The 13463-nt window shown below is 45.2% G+C and overlaps 1 protein-coding gene across 4 annotated transcripts in view; it reads right to left on the bottom strand.

Moving 5' to 3' along the window:
• The window catches only part of BRD1 (bromodomain containing 1), a 510476-nt gene that overhangs the window by 183535 nt on the left and 313478 nt on the right, over window positions 1-13463 (bottom strand). The window contains exon 9 of one of the 4 annotated variants that reach the window (XM_085654058.1): window positions 1884-3056. The exons of the other annotated variants lie outside the window; for them this stretch is intronic. Within the exon in view, the coding sequence (XP_085510184.1) occupies window positions 2980-3056 (77 nt within the window). The 3' untranslated portion in view covers window positions 1884-2979. Of the gene's footprint in view, window positions 1-1883; window positions 3057-13463 lie in introns of those variants that run through there. 4 annotated transcript variants of the gene reach the window in all.

The following is a 13463-nucleotide window of genomic DNA, read 5'->3' as shown; positions in this document are numbered from 1 at the left end:
ATACTGCATCGCTGCGGACCATTCCATCTGTCCACTGTATTCACTCACATGCTCCCTGTTGGATGATGGGCCCGCGGAAGCTGGAGAGTTGTGTCTCGTGCAAGCTGTTACAACTATAAGAGTTCATTTAGGAGTGCTAGTTTTTTTTTCTCTACGATTGGAGTAACTTCCTTCAAGTTTGTTTGTTCTTTGAAGGCTTCTCTTCTTTGGTCCAGACCACTAGTCAGCATGGGGAGGAACTGGTCTCTTCGTTGAGAAGGTAGCAGGTTTTCCAACAGAAACGTAATTTCCCTTGTTTCCCTTCCAGCTTGGTGGCGTAGATGTTCAATGTAAACTTTTACCAAAGCACTGCACTCAGCGATGTCATCCAGAATCAAATGCCTCGAGGGGTACAAGATGACACCCTCCTCCAGTGAGCTGCTAGTCATCTTAAGTTTCAGCCTCGAAAAAACCCTCTTAGTACAGACCACCATCAGCTTCATCATAGAAACAGAAGGCATCCACCTCCTTTTCCGTCAGTTCGGGTGTTGCTGGAGGTTGCAACTATGGTTCCTCAGCTTTGGCCTCGATTTAGAGCATCGTTTCCTTCGAGGCAGTGAAAGGAATTTTATATTATTTCAAGGAGTGATCAAACTTCTTACTCTTTATGAGAGCCACAATTTCAGCTTCAAGGCTTATTTTCTGCTCCACGTTCCAACATCAGAGTTGAGCATCTGTGGCCTCTTCCTCAACACCTCTGAGGCAGTCTTCTTCCTCTGGCACTCTTGATAGACTTATGGAGTCTAGGCCAGTTCATAGGGTTTGCCTCCAGCGTTAGACTTTGGCTTGGATCCATGTGGCTCTTTGAGCTGTTGATTTGGCACCTGGACCTTCACAGTAAGGTAGACGTCTTCCAGGAGTCTGAAAACTCTGGCCCCATCCCCGATCTCCTGTGTACCCTTACGCTTTAGGCATCAGTCAATAACATCTTCTTCAACGCTATCCCTCTCTTGATGTTGATGATTTCGGCATCTGAGTCTTGATTACTGTTGCTGCGCCATCTCTGTATTGTCTTCACTATGGGTGTCCTCTCACCTGGGAGTGTGTTTCTGCGCCTCTGTCATGGAGTAGTGTGCCAATGTCTGCTTTTGCCTTACTTTAGAAGTCTTTGGTTAGAACTCCACGTAGTTTTTCTAAGCTTTCGATAAGTGGTCTCTCAACAGCCACAAATTGCAGACTTAGGGCCTATCCTTCTGCCCAAGTTTGTGGTGGCACTTAGAGCAGAACATGAATGACATATGATCCATAACTTTGCAGCATTTTCTGCACAACGCAGTCGAACACCTTGTGGTTTTGTTCGTTTACCAGACCCAAGGAATTTGCTTCAGTCTCTGTTGATTCCCTTCGGCGTTCGTCAGTATTCCTCAGTGCTTCAAAGTTTGTGTCAGTGGGTTTCATTTTTTTTACAAAAAAGGTGTTTTTTCCTCCAGTCCATTCCATTCCAGAGCGACAGTCTCCAACTCAAGCTCCAAAGGCAGAAACAAAAAGTGGAGGTGGTGAACAGGCGAAGGAGCTTATGGGGCATACGTCAGACGTCATGAGAGGAGGGACAGACCAACAAATGGTTGACGACGTCCACTCAGCGAAAAAATAAAACGGCGAGGAAAGAGCGAATAGACAATGCAGGACCTGACCACTAGATGGTTGAATAATGCAGAGCATGTGAATCATGAAAGATTCACATTGAAAACTGAAAATAACACTTAGCAGTTTAATCTGCGTAGAGCGCTTAAGTAACATATTTGTACTTGGTGGATGGAAGGATTGGTGGCAAACAATTTCATTACATCAAAAGCCACAGCTAAAATTCCAAACTCAAAAAAGGGAGGTAAACTGCCTTATGTGAATTAAAACAGTTTTAATGCTATTTCAGCACTATTCACACCACAGAAAAGATTTATAGAGCATAATCTAGAATAGATTATACAGCATCCTATGCAACATACATAGGAAAGTACATCTAAAGTGTGGAACATTACAAGTCAATATTTGGGGGGAAAATGACATTTGTTTTGAGAATAAATGACCAATGAACATAGGCTATGGTTTGGCATTTGACAAATCAAACAAAGTGAACCAAAATATAATCAAAGGCTGATAATTTATAGTAATGACATGCTGCATGATTAAATACAAACCTGTCAATAGAGAAGAGTGATCTTAAGCCAAACAAAACTTTCCATTAGAAAAATTTAAAATTGTTTATGCATACACACGTAACAGCTGACAGCCATGCCAGTAGTTTATAATCTCGCAACCCTTTCATATGTTGAATGAGTTTATGTCCATAATGAAAATATCACACAAAAGGAGCATCCTCATTTGAGTTCCACTGTGAAGACTACTTGCTTTATGATTACGATGTTGCTGGCAACAAATATTCGCCAAAGAAGGATTTGACTCAATGTCCTCATAGAGCATTCATGAAATGAGTTAGTAGTTAACAATGAAAACACAATTGACAGACTAACTCTACAACAAAAACGTACCTTTTGATGCTGCCAATCAGCATAATAGGCGATGAACAAGTGGATAGATGAAAATGCAAACATTTAGATGAAGATCAAGAGAAAGGTGTCAATAATTCTTGGACTTTCCACAAAACATGTAATTTCCACTCACTGATATAAATACTGGAAAAATATCTTAATGTTGTTGAAACAATGGATTGAAAAAGCCAGAGTCCTTCTGAATAAAGTTATTCTGTGTCCGTGTCAGCTCATATTAAGGTCATGATTGGCGTTTTGTAATCATTCAAAGTGCACTTATTCATATTTATGTTTGCTTGTTTTTACTGCATCTGAAATTCCTTTGCCAGCATGGAACTTCATCGCTGCAGGTTTGTTTTTCTGTAAAAAATGCCATTTGTCTTTGGAGAGAAGAGACATACAGATATATGTTGAGAAGTCCATAAATAAACCTTTGTTTTCAGGATTTGCTTTAAGAGGGTAGTTGTTGTTTTCCAGAAAACGATAAAAACAGGCTTTTATTATTGTCAAGGGTGCCAGTTCGTTTTTCTGTTTAGAAATGAACACAGATTCAGAAAATCTACACTTCTACACCACAAAAGTGCACACATTTAATATATACATTATACGCGTTAGACTACTATTATCAATTAGAACAGTTTGTAGTTACAGTATCGCTACAGCCAGGCACCTGGTACACTAGTGCTTTTGAACTAATTAAATTCCAATACTAGTTAGCAAGTTTTTGGAAAAGTGTTCAGAAATATAACTATAGTAAGACCTGCACAGAAAACCTTTTAATATTTTAAATGAGTGCGTATGTGCCCCCACCTCTCAATATTTATTATACTAACTGATGTAAAACCATATATATATATATATATATATATATATATATATATATATATATATATATATAATATATATAAACATTGAAGAACTGTCTAGTTAATTATTGAAAGCAAATTGCAAAATATTTACTGTATGTAATGGTTTTAAATATCTCACAATTTTGTATATAACACATTTTCAAAGACACAAAGGATGACGCTTCAAATTCTAATCCAAACACCTAATGTGGAAGAAGCAGCCAGCACAATAGTACAAAAACAATTTTTTTTAAACTACTACAAGCACCTCAAATTATTAGCACATCTGACTGTTTAATCTAACGGTCTTTGCAAATGCTTAATAAGCATTAGTTGGGGTAGTAAACAGAAGAAAAGAAAAGTAAAGGTCAGGCGTTTTACTTATACTGCCAGAATTTGAGAAGGAGCATTTCCTTGTTGTACCAAAATAAACAATTTTCACACTGATCTCTGGAGAGGACGAAATAATTAGAAAAAAATCTAGCTAATGAACGATCATGACTACAGAAAGCAGGATGCTGTAAACAGAAGCCTGGACTGGCTGGATATCCATAGCCCATGTTATTGTCAAATAAAAATGTCTAAATCTGCCATGATGGCCATGAACATGATTACCATCAGGTCCGCACATCTGAATTCAGACTGAAGAAAAGAAAGACAAAGAGAGACAGAATCTCTGTTGTATGTCCAATGTTTTATTTCCGTATTAGTATATGGGTTGATTGTTTTAATTCATTACATTTTCAGTATATAATTAGCTATGCCACTATTCCTCAAAACTTTAATAATGTGATTAGCAATCCACAAATGCCTCAATTTATTTATCAAACCAGATAAGTTAATTGTGCAACCGTAAAAGCATTTCTGAATTGTGCGCAATCAACAGATTACTATTCGAATGGTTTTGTGAACTCATTCACACTTATTCAATTTGTCTGGGAATTTAATGCAGGTGATTCATAGCTCAAAAATACTTCGGGAGGGAGAAGAATTAAAAGGGATAGGTCACCTCATCTCCCCTAGAGGATATCTCATGTACATATACCAAAAGGATGCCTACCTATTCTATCAGTGTATGTGTTCCTGCGTCCGTCTCTAAAGAGGAAATGGTCTCCTTTATTTTTTAGGACTCAACCCACATAAGATTGTGCGGCATGCTTCATCCTCGAGTCCTCACCCTCAAAGTCTAAATCCACTGGTGGGCTCAACTCTGTTTGCACAGGGAGCACTTTGATTATATTTGGACGGAATCCTGAAATTAGTTCAAACTACCTCAAGGAATATCCCCTTTACAATCTAAGGAGACCTTGGGACGGTTAAAAACAGAAAGGGATGTACTTGGAGCTAATTAGTTCCAGCTGGATTTCTTATGCCCGTAGAGTCACCCGGCTTTATTCAGGACCAACAAGATCGTAAAAAGTGTCACCATTTGTAAGACCTGGGGTCTCCAGGCCCTATGGGGCGGTAACTTGACACGAGCGGTCGGGCCACCAAAGGTCTGTGTGTAAAGCAACCATACAACACGCACCTCACATGGGACAAGGAACACACACAATAAGTGACGCCACACGGAAGGAGTTAAGTAAATACTCAAGTTTATCCAAGCAGATCACGTTAGATGCAGTTCATGAGGTAGCAGTACATTTCATAAGCTGGTAATACCACAAATGACATTCATAACCCATCAGTACTGCCTGAGGTACAATTACCCTTCACCTAGAGGTACACGCGCGCTTCACTTTCCTGTAGCGCCTTAGGGGGGTGATGATGGCGCTAGGCGCGCTAACTGGTGACGACCTCAGAACGGGGCATCTAGCATAGAGCTACTCGTAATAGATGTCATTTAGCATTTTATTATGGAACATGAATAACAGCGCGCTACTCGTAATCAATAGCACGTAGCACTTCAACATGGGCGGGAATAACAGCGCGCTACTCGTAATCAATAGCACGTGGTACTTCAATATGGAACATGAATAACAGAGCGCTACTCGTAATCACTAACACGTAGCACTTCAATATGGCACATGAATAACAGAGCGCTACTCGTAATCACCAACACGTAGCACTTCCATATGGCACAGGAATAACAGAGCGCTACTCATAATTATTGGCGCTGAGTACTTCAATGCGGGGTAGGACAGTCAATGCGCCTCACGAAGCTTTTAGCGGGAAGCGCCCGGGACGGGAGGAGCGAGTCTCTCGGCTCCGGTGCAGTTCGTAGGGCACCTCGCTTCAGAGCAGTCACGGGGGCACAAGAAGAGGATCCCTCGGCGGGGTCTCTCCGTCGCGCTGGCAGGGGGGAACTCCCACGGAGAGGGGACCCGGGCTGAGGGTGCGGTGCGGATCCCGACCAGTAGGGGGCGCACCAGGGGCAATCCCAGCCTCCAGGCTTACCTCGTTCTCGGCGTCAGACGGCGTCCGCGCCACCGACGATGGGGAAACTCGGCCCCAGGCCTCGCGCACCTTCTCACACAGCTGCGACGGCAGCGGCGGGCCCCCGGGCTTCTCACGGGCCTCGCGACTCTGCAGGGCACTTCTTCCGGCCTCCGGGCCGCGGCGGTGAGCGTGCTGGCTTCCACGTCACGGGGGGGGGCTCAAGTTAAGGATGGGGGTTCCGTGCTCAGCGGAGCACGCTGCCGGGGGTCCCAGGCCAGGTCAGGGAGCGCAGGGGTCACAGCGCTAATACCTAGTCGATCCCCGGTGGCTCTTCAATCTGCTTTGCATACGGCTTCAGGGGTCAGTCTGGACACGCAGTCTCAGTGCTTGGCATATAAGTTTGAGAGTTCAATCTGGACACGCAGTCTCAGTGCTTGGCATATAAGGTTGAGAGTTCAATCTGGACACGCAGTCTCAGTGCTTGGCATATAAGTCTCTGTTCTCAGATGTTAGATAAAGTCTTGTTGGCGCAGATGTATCTGGCGCCCTTACAGGGGTTCTGTTACAGGGGGGTAGGGATGGAGAGGGCGACTAGATCCTTCTTAGTCAGGCTGGGCAGAGAGTCTCTGGGTCCTCCTACTGCTGGGAAAGATCAGTGGGTTTCACAGGGTCCCTCACTCACTTAAGAGGCAGCACCTAAATCCTGTCACTCTCAGAGGCATAAATCCCTGGCTAGGCCCTACCGCCTACACTCCTGGTGGATTCTTCCAGCTCTGCTTCACCCCAATGGCCAACTCACCACAAAAGTTTCCCTCCCTCTCTTAAGTAGCCCTAGGTCAGGTGACCTCTAGCCAAGGCGGCAAAAGAAAAACCACACCTCCCTTCTAGAAGGTTCCAGCACATTCCAGGAGCTTCCCCACTCTACCTATGGGACAAAAAGGCGGGCTGGAGTCGCAACATTGTTGTGGGGTTCCAGCCAGCTCCTGGCAGCTAGGGTGCTACTATGAAAGACCACTCTGCAGTAGCAGGGGCCTGTGGCAGCCATCTTGGGAGAAGGGAGCACCTGCACCTTAACACTGATTGTCAATGAAAAGGCGCCCGGAGACCTAGTCCAACATAAAAATGAGGCACGATACAAAAATAGAAGGGGAGACCACCCTAGGGCTGACAGGTCCAACACCATTTCATAGTTGTTTTTTCTTTAAGGTTGTACTCATACAAAGTTACTTTCACTCGCACCATGCAATCATTTATCTATCACCACACCAGTATTTTTTTTACTGACGTCGGTCGAGTATTTTCTGGTGTTTAAAATAAATATTTTTAGCGAGGTCTACTGGTCCCATAAACAATTATAAGTGGGCGACCCTTCCAGCACACTTCCACCATAGGGTTCTCCCAGCAGTTACACCAACTTCTGGTCTCTTAACTCCTCAGTGTTCATTCAGGGACCAGTAGTAGTTGATCCTCCAATTTATGTGACGCTCTCTATACAAATCGTGCTGCAAGCCTTTAAAAAACATGGCCACAACAGACTTAAATAAAGGTTTGTCCAGCAACCACAAAAAAGCTGAAATGGCTGAAAGATAAACTGTGCCCAGAGCAGAGCCCTGCTGGACCAAAGAGAGAGTGAATAGAAGAACCTTGGATAGAGGTGCAGAAAGAGCGGTCGATATTGAGGGAATCACACCATGACACAAACCTATACTAAAAGCAAGCATATTCAGATTGAGGGAGGGACGCCTGGGTGCCAGAATAACATCACAGACTTTGGGAGGAAATAAAAAAGCTGTCAGCTATTGCTGCTCAATCTCAACGCACAAAGGTGAAGGGTAAGCAGGCTTGGGTGCAGAACGATGGCTGTTGTTACAACAGATAATCCTCTCAAACGGGCAGCAGGATCAGAAGGCAGATTGTCATGCCTGTGATACAAGAATCTCTGTGCCCAATCCTGAGTAAAAGGAATAACTTGGGCCTCGTCATGCCTGAACTTCTTGAGAACTCTAGGAAGGAGTGGTATTGGCGGGAAGGCGTAGCCAGATCTCCACTTAAGACAAAAAGTGTCTCCGAGCGATAGTCGCCTTGGAAACTCCAGCGGAAAAAACTGCTGACATTCGGCAGAGGCGAGCAGATCTAACCAAGGCTCTTCCCACTGAAAGAGTTTGTGCATCACCCCCAGATGAAGAAACCTTTCACGATCCACTAGGTGTCGTTGACTGAGTTTGTCCGCCCTCTCATTCAAAGAGCCCACAAGGTATTGAACCACCAGGGAAATGCTCGGGGTGCTCCAGCCATTTCCGAAGACGTGGAGCCTCTTGACAAAGGGTCCACGACCCCAGTATGCCCTTTTTGTTGCAGTACCACATTGCAATGGTGTTGTCCGTGAACACCTGCACCAAACTTTACCTGATGGAGAGAACAAAGGCATTCAATGTCAAGCGATTCGCCAACAGGTTGATATGGAGTTTGAACTGTCTCGGAGACCAGAGCCCTCTGATCTTCACCTCTTCCAGATGGCCACTCCAACCAAGAAGTGACACATCTGTCACAAGAGTCAACTCAGGTTAAGGAAGGAAGAGGGTTCTGCCATTTTCCCAATCACGGTTCCTCAGCCACCACTGCAGATCATTTGCAGTTGTCTCCAAGATCTGGGCCATGTCAGAGAGAATTCCCTGATGCTGTGCCCAATAAGACTTCAGGTCCCGCATATGCCAAAGGGCATGAGTCACAAGCAGAATGCAGTAGACCATGAGTCCCAACAACTTCAGGGTCATTCTCACCAAAACACAAGACAGAGGCTTAAACACTGGTATCACAGCCTGAATATCACGGACACGCTACTCATGAGGATAAATGCCAAACTGCAGTGTGCCCAAAACAACTCAGATTTAAAGGGAGCATCTGAGAGAGAGAGTCAGGTGTGACTTCAGCACACTGATAGGTTTGCTGTAGTCTGGAGGTGGGAGACGATTGCCTGGGCAAATCTGCCTTCAACACCTAATCGTCAAGATAGGGATACACTGGAGCTAGCCCACCCCCCAACCTCTGCAGATAAGCTGCAACCAGCACCATCACTTTCGTGAACACCTGAGGGGATCTGGTAAGGTCGAAGGGGAGCATAGAAAACTGAAAGTGCACTTGGTCCACAGTAAACCGGAGGTACTATCTGTGGCAGGAAGGACAAGGATGTGGAAATATGCGCCCATAAAGTTAAACACTACCAACTAGTCCCTCGGGTTCAGGGCAGACATAACTTGTGCTAGCGAAAGCAGCTGCAGAGGTTGTGAGAACATGGGCAGCACTTGCGCAATTGAATCCCAGATAGTATGGGAATATCGGCACAAAAGGAATGCCGTGTTCACCAACCGTAGTGCAAGGCTGGTGGAAGAGAACATTATCTTTCAAAAGGTAACCAGCTTTTAGAATTCACAATTGAGTGGAGTGGTTTGGTCCTAGAATTGGAGGCTTGGACTACCAAGCTCTCATAGGTGGGGTGCTGGGTAAGGGAACTGGGGTCCGCAGTAGCGGGGCAATGGAGACGGACAATTGTCCTATGCTCAGGAGCCCCTGTGCAGGGCTTGGAACAGGCGTGAGTAGGACGTCAGTAGAGCTTCACTGAATGGGAGTAACGGTTCGGAGGGGGCGACTCCTGGCTGAAGCACATCAGTCAACACGTTTGTGTTGACTGCCACAAGCCAAGCTGAAGGTCCAAGACCTCAACCGCCCTGGGCACCACAATAAGAAACAAGGCTCCCTCCTCAGTAGCAACGGTAGGACGTCAGACCACGCCAGATCCAGGTGAAGTGTCTAGCCCATTGGCCTCTGCCAGTTACTCATACCAACTGTCCTCATTTAAGGGATGCTGGTAACCTTAAGGGTCCTAAGACCGCTCCCATTCCTCTCCCTCTACAGAATTGTCAACAGTAAAATGCATTGGCTTATCTCTGGAGGCTATGGCCCTGGTCAGCTTTGGAACCGGCATCAGGCAACGCCCATCCAGCTCTGTGTTAGACTCGGGAATTTCCAAGGGGATAGCGCAACCATGGTGTGTTGACAATGGAGCGGGCACAGAGGAAGGTCTCAGTCCCACGGCGACTCTGCTCTGGATTAGGCAAGCGATCCATGGGGCCCTACTTGCGCCGAGTGAGAACCTGCCGGCGAGGATCCAGGGGAGGCCCCTCCAATACCCAGGAGGCACTCCACAGGGGCCAGGCTGCCCAAATGTGAGGTGCAGGCCCACACAAAATTCTTTGAGCTGGGCGGGGTTGCTCCGACTTCCATTAAATCAGAGAAGCGTGGAGTGGAAAGTGACTCAGCTGATCCGCTGAAGCACGAGGCCTGGAGTACCGACACTCAAGCTCCCTCCTCCGACAACTAAGATTGATGCGTAGAAGTCGAAGACCTCTTCTACTACTTGGACTTTTTGTGCTTGCGGGACATACCCAATTTACCCGGTGACTTGGGGTGCGACGACAGTCCCTGGGTGTGACTCCTCTAAATGATCCCAGCACCTTCCTCGCGACCAGGATGTTGAGCATTGAGGGGTTATCGGGCGGCGAGGAGCTTGAGGGATTGTTCCCTCAGCACCTTCAGATACATGGTGCAGCATTACTCACAGGTCTTGAAGAAGTGGTCATGCTCACAGCAAACAGAAGGAGATGACGAACGGAGCATTAAAACATTTCAGGTACTCACACCCAGTCACAGATCTGGGTTGAATCCATCATCGTTCTTTAGCTCACTTCGCCACCCTAGTTCAGACCGAGCCATATGCAAATCAGTCTTGACCCTGTTCCTCATTTGAACAGTTCAGTCCGAACTGCCAAGACAGGTCTTCCCTGGACCGGAAACAAGCATCCTGGGACCGGTTTCGGGGTAACACCCCTCATCAGCCAGGCTATCTGGAATCCAGTGGCAAAGTGAGCAAGAGACCCACGTCTGGGCATACCCTGCAAACTTAGGGTGAACAAAGCAAACGCAAGGAGTTGATGGACAGAGCACAGAAACTTTTCAGACACTCACCCACAGTCACAGATCTGGGTTGAATCCATCATCGTTGTTTAGCTCACTTCGCCATCTCAGTTCAGACTCAGCCATATGCAAATCAGTCTTGACCCTGTTCCTCATGGGAACCGTCCAGCCCAAACTGCCAAGCCAGGTCTTCCCTGGACCGGAAACAAGCATCCTGGGACCGGTTTAGGGATAACACCCCTCATCAGCCAGGCTAGCTTGAATCCAGTGGCAAAGTGAGCAAGGGACACAAGTCTGGGCATTTTGACAGTGTTTCGATCCCCTAGACATCTGGGATCATTATCAGGACAATACAATGTTCGCGTGGCTACATAATTCATTAATTACTTTTTCATGAACTTTATTTACAAATGAACTACTGATTGATCGAGTTTTCCCAGTGCGTTATTATTGTGCACTTAAGAATTACTTTGTTACTTGCACGCTTCAGTACCCTTGTTCCTTATAGCTTCAAGACTGCAATCGCTGAATTGCAAGTGATTTAACGATTCTTGCTACTATACAATAGTAGACCCCCCCCGTCTTCTATCCCCTACATCCCTTGTACATGGATGACTATATTAAGAAAATATTGGATGGTCCCTCTCTTTTTCCAATACAACTGAGACAGCTCAACCAGTCAGTTCTAGCTTGGCAAATCAGCTTGAAAAATGGAAAAAGAAATACACTAAGTTACAGCTTATAATTAGCATGCTCGCTAAATACCTAAGAGCTGATAATATTCCCTCGCGGTTTACAGGTGAGAAATATTCCAGGGGTATTCACAGACGATAACAAATACAAGCAGGGATTAAGGTATATGGGCACAACTTGTTTAAGGCACTGGATGGTGCTCGACACTGCCTTAAAACATTCAAAGAAATTTCTTGAGGAAATTGCAGACCTGGAAAAACAAGTCACTAAATCAAGCATAATTACTGACGAAGAGAGTCTCCTCGACAAATTGAATAAACTATTGCAGAATTTACAAGACTAGAACAAACGAAGAAATCTAATATGGTTAAGAAAGATAAACGTTTTGATACAATTGAGAGAACCTACCCATATCTCAACGAGGATTTCTATAATAAAAGGAACTATAGGAACCCTATTTTTGAACACAAATGAAGAAGTTTCAATAAACAAAAGAACATGGTCACATCTGCCCATTCATCAGAGAAATCACTGGACAACTCTGATCCAGGCGAGGAAGGAATATGCTACTTACCAGTATGCATCTGTTCTTGGCATGTAGAGCTGCAGATCTATACACTGTGCATAGATCACCATCTGGTGTTGGGACCGGATCTTTGCAGTTTATTTTCCTCTTGGAAAGTCTTTGGGAGTCACGAGGTCGGTGACTCCTCCTCTGGTTAGTATTGCGCATGGGCTTCGGCTCCATCCTCAGATTGTTTTTCGCCAGCAGGGAAAGATGGAGCGTAGTACTAACAGTAAAGAAACCCATGTGTATTGTATCTAAATAAGATAAGACTGGAGCGGATACAGGTAGCCGGGGAGGCGGGTGGGCGTGTATAGATCTGCAGCTCTACATGCCAAGAACAGATGCATACTGGTAAGTAGCATATTCCGTTCGAGGCATATGAGCTGCAGATTATACACTGTGCATAGATTATATAGCAGTACCCAACCCTAGCGGCGACCACCGGTATCCGTTGCAGTTGTCTGAAACAGTGTTTTTAGTACAGCTTGGCCCACACTAGCTTGTTGCTTGGTTTGCACATCTACACAATAATGTTTTGTGAAGGTGTGCGGTGTCGACCATGTCGCTGCTTTGCAGATGTCATCTAGTGGTATGTTCCCTAGGAAAGCCATAGAAGCCCCTATCTTCCTTGTAGAGTGGGCTTTAGGGGGAACCGATAGCGTTCGTTTTGCTTTGTGGTAGCAAATCTATATACATTTTACAATCCACCTAGCTATCCCTGATTTAGAAATAGGGTTGCCTTTTTGTGGTGGGGAGAAGGAAACAAATAGCTGTTTGGTTTTCCTGAAAGGTTGTGTTCTCTGGATGTAGTAAAGTAAAGCCCTTTTAACATCCAGTGTGTGTAAGGCTCTTTCCGCAACTGTTTGGGGTTGCGAGAAAAAGACTGGTAATTCTACCGACTGGTTTAGATGGAAAAGAGAAATGACTTTGGATAGAAACTTGGGATTGGTGCGCAGTACAACCTTGTTGTGATGCATCTGAAGAAAAGGTTCCTGTATTGTGAGTGCTTGTATTTCACTAACTCTTCTGAGGGAAGTGATGGCCACAAGAAAAGCTGTTTTCCATGTGAGGAATTGCAGCTCGCACTTATGTAATGGTTCGAAAGGGGGTCCCATTAACCGTGTAAGGACTATATTCAAGTTCCAAACAGGTGAGGGTGGCACTCTGGGTGGAATTACTCTTTTGAGGCCTTCCATAAAGGCTTTGATGTCAGGCACTTTGAAAAGTGAGAGGTGCTGCCTGTTTTGTAAATGGGCAGCAATTGCCGCAAGGTGTAACCGAATGGAGGTATATGCTAGGTTCCACCTTTGTAAATGGAGTAAATAACATATAATGTGTTGTATGGATACATTTAAGGGATTTATTGTGTTGTTGTGGCAGTAAACAACAAATCTTTTCCACTTTGCTGCATAGCACGCCCTAGTAGTAGGGCGTCTAGCTTCCCTGATAATGTTCATGCAATCAGGGGGAAGGTTA

The sequence above is a fragment of the Triturus cristatus genome, chromosome 4_1 (assembly GCF_964204655.1).
Source record: "Triturus cristatus chromosome 4_1, aTriCri1.1, whole genome shotgun sequence".
Lineage (NCBI taxonomy): Eukaryota > Metazoa > Chordata > Amphibia > Caudata > Salamandridae > Triturus > Triturus cristatus.
The sequence above is the reverse complement of the archived record's forward strand: the minus strand, read 5'-3'. Positions and strand labels throughout refer to the sequence as shown.